This window comes from Zingiber officinale, chromosome 6B, assembly GCF_018446385.1.
Source record: "Zingiber officinale cultivar Zhangliang chromosome 6B, Zo_v1.1, whole genome shotgun sequence".
NCBI classification, from domain to species: domain Eukaryota; kingdom Viridiplantae; phylum Streptophyta; class Magnoliopsida; order Zingiberales; family Zingiberaceae; genus Zingiber; species Zingiber officinale.
In genome coordinates, this window is record NC_055996.1 from 22,060,643 (window position 1) to 22,070,519 (window position 9,877).

Here is a 9,877-nt window from a genome sequence, read left to right on the forward strand (position 1 = left end):
CCCGCCAACCAGCACGAGCAGTAATGGCAAGCGCATGGTTCATATTTCTTTCAAGTTTATAACACCACGCAGAGGATGGAGGGAGAGAGACGGTGACAAGACGTGCATCCGAATCACAACTTATTTTTCAATTCTATTTTCGGCTTGGATGCTTGGAAAAATGTGTTTGAAAAGACGGTTGCTAGGTTAGCCAGAGGGATGATCTGGGAATAGATTTTGGTAAACTACGTCTTTTGGTAAATATCAAACGATGATACATTTTTTGATAAATACATTAAACCTAGTACGTCCTTTGATAAATTGCCGAAACTACTTTGCAGAGATGATGATCACACATCATCCTTGATCAGCTTCAGCAACGAGGACAACACTTGATTCATGTTCGGCCGCTCCTCTGCGCAAAACCTGGTGCAGGACAGCGCCACCTCCATCACGGCTACGAGCTCTCTCTCTTCTATCTCCGTTGCGAGCTTCATGTCACCGTCTGCCACTCGCACCACGGCGTCCACTCCGTCTGCCATTGCCCCCTCCACGAGCTGCGGTAGCGTCACGCAGTTGCCGCCTTCTTCCACCGCCCCGCTTGTCGGCCGCCTTCCGGTGAACACCTCCATCATCACCACTCCGAAGCTGAACACGTCCACCTTGGTGCTCACTCGCCTCATGTATGCGAATTCTTCACAATAAAACAAACCGCATTCAGTGTCAAAATTCAACAGAATGGACTCACCTCGGCTGCAGCTGATCTAAAGAGCCGATCACCTGGTGCCATGTAGCCGATGGTGCCTTGGAATGCTGAGGAACAGGACGCCTGCTTGCTTCCGTCCTGCAAATGAACGCCCAACATGCGCGCGGTTCCGAAATCGCTCACATGGGCCTCCGAATCCTTGTCGAGGAGAATGTTTGATGGCTTGAGATCGCAGTGGACGATTGGGAAATCGTATCCGAAGTGCAGGTAGACGAGTCCTTGAGCCACCGAGATGCAGAGCCGCAACCTTTCGTAGATGCTCCATCGCGATCGATCGGTTTCTCGACCGTGTATGATGTTTTCGAGATTTCCATTCTCCATGAACTCCAGCGCTAGTGCTTTGATCTTCCTGCTCTCCCAAGCGAAACCTATCACCTTCACCAAATTTCTGTGCTTCAATCTGCCCAATGTCTTGAGTTCGGTGAAGAAACACTTGTCCGACTCCTTGGGAAATTGCTCGAGGTTTAGCCTCTTGACGGCTAAGAAACAGCCATCCCCTTCGATTCGTCCCCTGTACACGATGCTCAGGTTGCTCCTGCCTATCACATTCTCTTCGCGAAAGCACTCGGTTGCAATATCTAACTCAGCCTCTGTGAACCTCCTCAGGCCCGGGATGAGCGGGAGATCAGAAGATTCCTTGACGTCGAGCGAAGAGTTCTTTTTTACTCTGTCGCGCTTCCGGTAGCAGACGAGTCCGATGAGAAACACGATCAGGAAAACAATGACAGAAGACAACGCGATGAAAATGATCGATGCTTTGGTCGAGATCTTGTTTCTTCTTTTGCCGCAGGAGGAAGAAAACTTCGAAACGCACAGACCGGGATTGCCTTGTAAACTCGAGGAGCTCAAGTTGTTAAAGATGCCACCTTGTGGAATGGAACCTTCGAAATGATTGAAAGAGAGGTTCAGCTTCCGAAGCCTCGTAAGATTCGCCAAACTTTCAGGTATCTGACCAGAGAACTCATTGCTCGAAACATCGAGCGAGACGAGATTTTGCAGCTCGGATATACTGCTGGGAATCGGGCCATCTAACACATTCTTCGAGAGATTCAAGTTAGCGAGCAAGTCGAGCTCCGGGAAAACGGTCGCCGGCAGCTCGCCGGAGAACCTATTAGAAGAGAGATCGAGCGAGTGTAAATTCTTACAGCCTTTGAGCTCGGCAGGAATGTTCCCCGACAAGTCGTTGCTTGAAAAATCCAAGACTTGAACCATTTCCATGCCGCCGATCTCAACGGGAAGAGGCCCGTCAAACAAATTATTCGACAGATTGAAGTAGAACTGCATGTTTGACATGCCGGCCATCACAGCAGCAGGAATCGATCCGCTTAGCCGGTTGTTCGAAAGATCCAACTGCAGTAGCTGCCTCAGATTCTTCATGCCTTGTGGGATCGAACCATTGATCATGTTGCCATTCAGGTAAAGGGCGGAGAGAAATTGGAGGCTCGTGATGGCATCTGGAATTGGTCCTACAAACCTATTGAGCTGCAAGTCCAAAACCACGAGCTGGTCCAATTGGAATACCTCCTCAGGGATCACTCCCTCGAGAGAATTGTTCCCGAGGGAGAGCTCCTGAAGACTTTTAAGCTTCGAAATCTCTCCGGGAACCCGACCTGCAAAATTATTGCTCCCCAGTTGCAACATGAAGAGTTGGGTAAGATCGCCAATTTGCGGCGGGATCAATCCTGATAAAGAATTGTGTTGCAGCTGCAAGATTGTTAAGCTGGTGAGCTTGCCAATACTCGGACTCAATGAGCCGCTGAAGTTATTGAAGGCCAAGCTCAGAATCTTGAGTTTGCTACAATTGTAAAGGTCTTCGGGAATCCTGCCGGATAAGAGATTATTCTGGATCGCAAAGAATGTGAGGTTAGACAGCTTACCCAATCCAACGGGCAACCCCCCTGTGAACCTGTTGAAGGCAAAGCTTGAATTGAATAGGCGAGAACAGTTGGTGATGCTCGCTGGGATGGAACCATCCAACGAGTTGTTCATGATGTTCAATATCTCCAACTTGTAAAGCGATCCGATATTTTCCGGTATCTGCCCTGAAAGCGAGTTCAGGCTCAGAGACAAGTATCTGAGATTGGTCAAGTTCATCAGTGACGGAGGGATTTCTCCTCTCAGTTTATTTACATGGAGAGTCAGTATCTGAAGTGAGCTCAGCTCCCCTAACTCCGGCGGAATGGTGCCGACGAACTCATTCTCAGAAAGACCGAGATAAATTAACGATTTGCAGCGCGATAGAGAAGCCGGAATGGTGGAACTCAACTTGTTGTTATACACCCTGAAAGATGACAATTTGGATAGATCTCCAAACTGAGGAGGAATGCTGCCCGTAAACTGGTTGCTGTAAATGTTCAGAGCGCTCAGATTCGAGCACCGGGCGAGCTCGGGAGGGATGTTTCCGACGAAATTGTTGTCGAAAAGTTGAAGAAGCTGTAAATGAGAAAAGTTGCCGAGTGCGGGGGGGATAATTCCGGACAACTGATTCATGCTGACATCTAGAATTACCAGGCCTGTCAATCTCTCGAGTGAAGGCGGAAGAGGACCGACCAAATTGTTGGTGAACACCATGAAGTATTCGAGATTAATCAAGTTGCCGATGCAGGAAGGAATGGAGCCGGTGAGGTTATTGGAGCTGAGCGTCAAAATCAAGAGAGGCGTGCAGTTGCAGAGGCTCTCCGGGATGCTGCCACGGAGAGAGTTGTTGCTCAAATCAAGCAGCTCGAAGCTCTCCGAGTTGCCCAACTGCATCGGTATCTCGCCGGAGAGGAGGTTGTCGTAGAGGACTAGCTGAGAGAGCTGAGTCAGCGAGCCGAGCTCGGCCGGGATGGTGCCGTGGAAGGCATTGGAAGTGAGGTCGAGGAGTTGAAGGGTGGAGATGTTGGCGAGGAAGGGCGAGATGGTGCCTTGGAGACGCGTCTCTTGGAGGATGATGGCGACGACGACGCCATTGGCAGATGGGTCGCACTGGACGCCGTTCCAGTGGCAGTGGTGGATGGCGGCGGTCCAGTTGTCCAGCGCGCCGAGGGGGTCGCCGGTGACAGAGGCCTTGAAGGCCAGCAAGGCCTCGACTTCGACGTCGGACGTCGTCGAGCTCGCCATGAGCGGGCAGATCAGCAACAGCAAGAGGAACGGAATTGAGCTCTGAAGAAGCTCCATCACTCTCTGGAGTGGAGTTTGATGCCGATGATGGAAGATTATAAAAAGACTCAGCGATGCATGGAGTGGATGGTTGACCTGTGGAAAGAGAAGAGACGACGGCATTGGAGTCAACAAATCAGTCTGAAAGTATCGAACCCCGCCAAATGCATCAATTGTTCGGTAGAAACTGGGAGAAGGACGAAGAGACGACGCCATTAGAGTCAACCATCAAACCTTTCCAAGGTATGAAACCAATTTCTTCTCCAGCCGACATCAATAAACAAATACGAGATATATCGGACCTTATCTCCTAAATCCCGCAAACAATCTCAAAATTCATCATTTGCAATGGGAAATGGTAACTTTGCCGCAATCTCGTGCAAGTTGATATACAACACGCCAACTGGTTAGCAGAGTCGAAGGGGGAGAAAGATGATCGTGAGAGAAGCAGCCAAAGGCACGCGGAGTCTTAATGAGATGAAGTCAAAAAGACAGCATGGAAAGGAGTCATTGACGCCTTTGAAATCTAGTGAAAGGTATGAAGAGGTCCAAATGGTGATTTGATGGCTGCGCTCAATTTGGACTTCGACATTGACCGGGAGCCGCTCCAACAGCGTGCACTATACCCACCGAACTCAATGGAATATAATCTCTGTTTTTTTCAAAGTAATTAAAATTTATTTCTGTGTTCTCTCTCGGAATTCATCTCATTAAAAAAAATATTAAATAGGATAACACTCAAGTTGAGACGACCATTTCCCGTCACTAAAATAAATCTGAAAATATTTATAATAGATAGTTCATAAATCCAACATTAATACTTCGTATTATGGGATTACACCATAAATATCATATGATAATTTTGTTGATAATATTTGTGTGTTAGTGGATTAATGAGTTGATATATTTTAATTAGTAATTAAGTTAGTGGAACATAAATAATAAGATAATGATGGTAATATGATAGTAAAAAATGAATACGTTCGTTAGTGACTAGCACATAAAGGAGACACTTACCTCGGTTTTGTCGAGATTTGAACCCTAGACTTCATGGTGGCAACACCTCATGCGCTAGCCGCTAGACCATCCTAAAGGGATGATAATGATTGTAATATGGTGTTAATGTTAGTGGAAGAGAAATAATATGATAATGGTTATAATATGGTATTAGTGGTTAACATTAAGATGTTAGTAGAGTTAGTGAATTTTTTGAGTATGCGTTATGTATTAACTTATAAATAGGATATTTAATTATCAATGAAATTATGTGTAAAATTTTATTTTATCCTCCATGTGATTATTTTTCTCATATATCAAAGCGAGATTTCAAATATAGTTTGTCTTCTTAAAGTTTTGTGCAATCAGTCATTTATCGATTTGATGATCACTATGACCATTGAAGCATGCTCATGGAAAATTTTTTAAGGTCAAAAGAATATTGGACGGTCGTGATTTCTAGAGTAGCATAATTGATAGAAGGTGTTGCGCTAACAGATGCACAATTGAAAGATTTTAAAGCAAAGAATTATCTCTTCCAAGTTATTAATCGCTCAATCTTGGAAACCATTTTCTACAAGGATATCGCCAAAGATATCTAGGATTCTATAAAAAAAAAAAGTATCAAGGTACGACAAGAGCTAAGAGGTAGCAACTTCAAGCACTTCGCTCGAGTTCGAAATGCTCCAAATAAAATCAGGAGAATTAGTTTCGGATTATTTTTCAAGAACGATGACAATTGTTAACAAAATGTCAATCCTTGGCGACAAGATAGAGGATGTTCTCATCATTGAAAAAAATTCTTCGATCTATGACACCAAAATTTAATTTTGTTATCTGCGCCATCGAAGAAGCAAAGATGTAAGTCTACTTGCAATTGATGGATTACAAAGTTCATTATTGGTTCATGAGTAAAAATCAATCAATATGAAAAAGAAGAGCAAGCATTGAAGGTCGTATCAGAAAGTCACTCTGCAAATTGTAGAAGTGATAGAGGACAAGGAAGAGGTAGAGGTCAAGGAAGAGGAGGTAGAAACAACAATGATCGTGAGAACCAATAACAAAATTAACACCAAGATAGTTATTTTCAAAGAAGAGATAGAGGACGTGGAGACTATTATTCTACAACTAATATAATAAAGTCAGTAGACAAGTCTAATGTTGAATGTTACCAATGTCATAGGTATGGTCATTATAGATCAGAATGTTATATTAATTTGAAGAAACAAAATAAATATCAGACTAACTTTGCAAAAGAAGAAGTGTCTCTTTTAATTGTATACCATGAGAAAGATAAAACTCAATGGAATATATGATATTTAGATACAGGCTACAACAATCACATGTGTAAAGAGAATGATACATTTTTACACTTAGATGAATCCTTTCGCAGTTCTATCAAATTTGGCGACAATTCTACAATTTCTATTATGGATAAGGGAAAGGTAACCATACAAGCAAAAGGGGATTCTACCCATATTATCTCTAATATTTTTTTGTGCTAAATTTAAAGACTAATTTACTTAGTGTGGGTCAATTACAAGAAAAAGGATATGAAATTGTTATTAAAGGAGTTTGTCGGATTCAAAATGTAAAGTTGGGTTTAATTGCACAAGTTAACATGATAACAAATTGTATGTTTCTGCTTTATCTTTATACTATGTCTCATTCATGTTTTTCAACAAAATTTGATGATGAGGCATGGTTATGGCACTTTCGCTATGGACATCTAAATTTTGGTGGATTGAAAACATTAAAACAGAAGAATATGGTGATCGATCTTCTGATGTGCGTAGATTATATACACTTACTTAGCATGTTTTGGCGCACATTCACATAATTTACACATGCTTGGTCTATGCATTTTCATACTCTTTGTCTTACTTTCAGCATAATTACTCTTCTTTGTTCGGAGATCTGCTCTTGTGTACTTTCTATTTACAGGAGTCAAATTTGGAGAGAAATGATGTTCGTGGTCAATCCAGGTAACAAGCGAAGGAAGACAGCACTGGCCATGTGAGCTACACGGCCATGCCAAAAAAGCAAGGAGGAAAATGACTTTGGTCATTTGGTGCAGATAGCCCGTGTAGCTTCACCGAAAGAGGAGCATGACCGTGTGGATCCACACAGCCATGTCACCCTAGTAGTGTATCCAAAACACAACCGTGTAGATCTACACGGTCGTGCAACATTTCCAGAGAGGAGGCAAGTCCAGGCTATGTGTGCCACACAACCGTGCAAGATTTTCATAGGCCAAGATTGGCTAGGCTGTGTGAGCCACACGACCGTGTAAGCCATCCAGAGACAAAGTAGTACATGGTCGTGTGAAGGCTACACGATCGTGTGACCCTGGCCGAGAGCAGAACGTGTGAGGTTGTGTGAAGGCCACACGGCCATGGCATGGGTTGTGTGGTGCCCGCGCCCTGCTCTATATAAGGGGGGTCTTCCTTTTTCAAAGGGGAGAAAGGCTCTCCCTTTGGGGAGATCAAATTTGGGGTTGTTCTTCACCTTCTCCAGCCTTGATCCGGTGATCCAAAGTCATTTCCATCTCCGTATCGACTCCAAAAGCTAAGGATTGGTTTCGAAGATCACTCATCGTCTCTAAATAAGCATTTTTATTCTCTTTTCTCGATTGGGATTGAAATGTCTATGATCTCCTTGTCTTCGGATCTCTATCTTTATACTATGGAGTAGATTCATTGTTCTAGGACTAAGGGAGTATTTGTGATGTGATTTGATGTAAGATCTCATGGATATGCCATTTTCCTATCTAGATGATGTTGGTATGTCTTGTATCTATTTGATCTTGTGTAGATTCTTGTGTTTGGACCTAATTACCATATTTGATTGGATGTTTGTGATGTTTGTGGATTTCGTAGAGGGATATCCTAGATCGTATGGTCGAGGGGCGTCAGTGACAGGCTGCCCCGCTAACGGACGTCTAGGGGGTCACCTTGAAAGGTGAAGCTAGTCTTTATAAGGAGGTGGGATAGTTGAATACGCTTAATTCCTATACCTTTATGTGGATTGAATAGTGATGTGTTTCTATGTTGTATGATCGAGGGATGTTGGTGACAGACTATCCTGCTAACGGACTTCATAGGGATCATAACTATTTAATCGCTAGAGGTGTAGATCAAAATCTCTTGCCGGTAATCTTCTGCAGGAGAAAACCAGCAACTTCCTACAAATGCATGTCAATTGAGGATATGAATTAGAGAACCATGATTCATCAATAAATATCACAAAGAAACTAAATTCCTAGAACACTCACAAAACCAAATACTTCATTTACTTTCCTATTTCTATTTCTAGTTGCTTACTTGGTGCATTCTCTACCTTGTTAATTGTTTAGCTAATTCTAAGTGAGATGCTTGTACTTATAACCAGTCCTTGTGAGATCGATAATCTTTTATTACTGACAATGAAACTGTGCACTTGCGGTTGCGTAACAAGGTTTTAGCGCTGTTGCCAGAGACTGTTTTCGATTAACATTAGTTGATTAGCATATGAGTTACTTTAGACATTTTTTCTTTTTCCTTTTACTTTTTCTTTCTTGTTTTCATTATGCACTTTCTTTCTTGCAATTTAAATTCTGCATTTTCTTTCTTGTTTTCCTTATAGCATTTTATTTCTTGTCTTTGATTCTTCATTTTTTATTTTTTTCTCATAATTTTTTTTAGATATTATGAGCAATAACATGTCAAGAAGGCCTTTGAGAGAATTTTCTACACCTATTTCTGTAAGATTTTTATCTCCGATTGTGTAATCTCATATCGAAGCAGAGAGTTTCCAACTAGACCCAGAGTTAATCACCATGATACAAGGTCACAAATTTAGAGGAGAAATATCAGAAAACTCATATTTCCATCTTGAAGAATTCCTGAGACTTTGTGATATGGTAAATTATACGGGTGTCTCAACGGATGCAATTCGATTGATGGCATTTCCTTTCAGTATTAAAGATCGGGCAAAGACTTGGTTTAATTTTCTCCGTCCTCAAAGCATCACAAGTTGGAAATAATTGGAGTAGTAATTTCTGAATCATTTTTTCCCTCTAAGCAGAACAGTGTATTTGAGGAATTGCATCACAAATTTTGCTCAAGCAGATGGAGAATCACTATTTGAAGCATGGGATAGATTCAAGAGTCTACAAAGACAGTGTCCTCATCATGATTTAGAAAAATGGCTGACCCTGCACATATTCTATAGGGGAATTTCTTTCTCAGATAAATGTTTGTTAGATTCATCTGCTGGTGGTTCTTTCATGAACAAGAGTGTGGACGAAGTATATACATTAATTGATCAAGTGACATTGAACCTCCATGAATGGTTGAACAAAAGTTGGATAGAATCTCCCTCAAAAATTAAAGAAGTGCAAGCTATAAATGTAAGAGTGTCTATCAAACAAATTGCAATTCAACCATCCAAGAGTTTTGAAATTCACAAGTCACAGAATGAGGGGTCCAAACAGTTGGAGGTAAAGACTGATAACATAGTTTCAAAATGGTTCAAACATAATCCCCCTCCTACACATACAAGATCTAGTGAAAATGGTAATGATATTAAGTTGAGAAGTGGCAAGAATCATGAAGAACTTTTGAAAAAGGACTTGCACAAAATTGAGGAAAAGAACAATAGAAGACCTCAAGAACTCAGTTTCATTACTCCAAGAAGTTCCCAAAAGTCACAAGTACCTTTCCCTCAACGATTGATCACACCAACACTAGATAAGCAAGTTTGACCTCCTCCGCAAACTCAAAGGGAATATGGGAAGAAAGAAGTTTAATCATTCCCAAGACCTTTATTAAGGATTCCTTTTCCACAAAGGCTAGTGAAGGCCAATGAAAACAAAGACTTTAAAAAATTCTGTGATTCTAATACGGTTGAGTGCAAATTTTAGGATATATATGAAGATGAAGACTCTTTAGATGAGGATTGTGACGATAATGTAGTGAATAACAAGTTTTCAAATCTACCTTCTAGCTTTACAGG

The 9,877-nt window shown here is 42.0% G+C and overlaps 1 protein-coding gene and 1 non-coding gene across 2 annotated transcripts; both read right to left on the minus strand.

The window, feature by feature from the left end:
* Positions 1-274: 274 nt before the first annotated feature.
* Positions 275-4,258, minus strand: LOC121992233 (LRR receptor-like serine/threonine-protein kinase FLS2). The gene is made up of 2 exons (XM_042546449.1): positions 760-4,258; positions 275-673 (listed from the first exon to the last, which is right to left on the minus strand). The coding sequence occupies exons 1-2, from the start codon at positions 4,100-4,102 to the stop codon at positions 330-332; spliced, it is 3,687 nt and encodes a 1,228-aa protein (XP_042402383.1). The 5' UTR covers positions 4,103-4,258; the 3' UTR covers positions 275-329.
* Positions 4,259-8,955: 4,697 nt separating this feature from the next.
* LOC121993329 lies at positions 8,956-9,061 on the minus strand. Its single transcript, XR_006115190.1, has one exon. It is a non-coding gene; the product is annotated as a small nucleolar RNA R71 (small nucleolar RNA).
* Positions 9,062-9,877: the final 816 nt, after the last annotated feature.

Bases quoted from the DNA above. Each gene is read 5' to 3' on its own strand.
- LOC121992233 (XM_042546449.1), bottom strand. From the start codon at position 4,102: ATGGCGTCGTCTCTTCGTCCTTCTCCCAGTTTCTACCGAACAATTGAT. The intron at 674-759 runs GTGATCGGCTCT...TTTATTGTGAAG, and splicing joins CATCGGCTACATGGCACCAG to AATTCGCATACATGAGGCGA.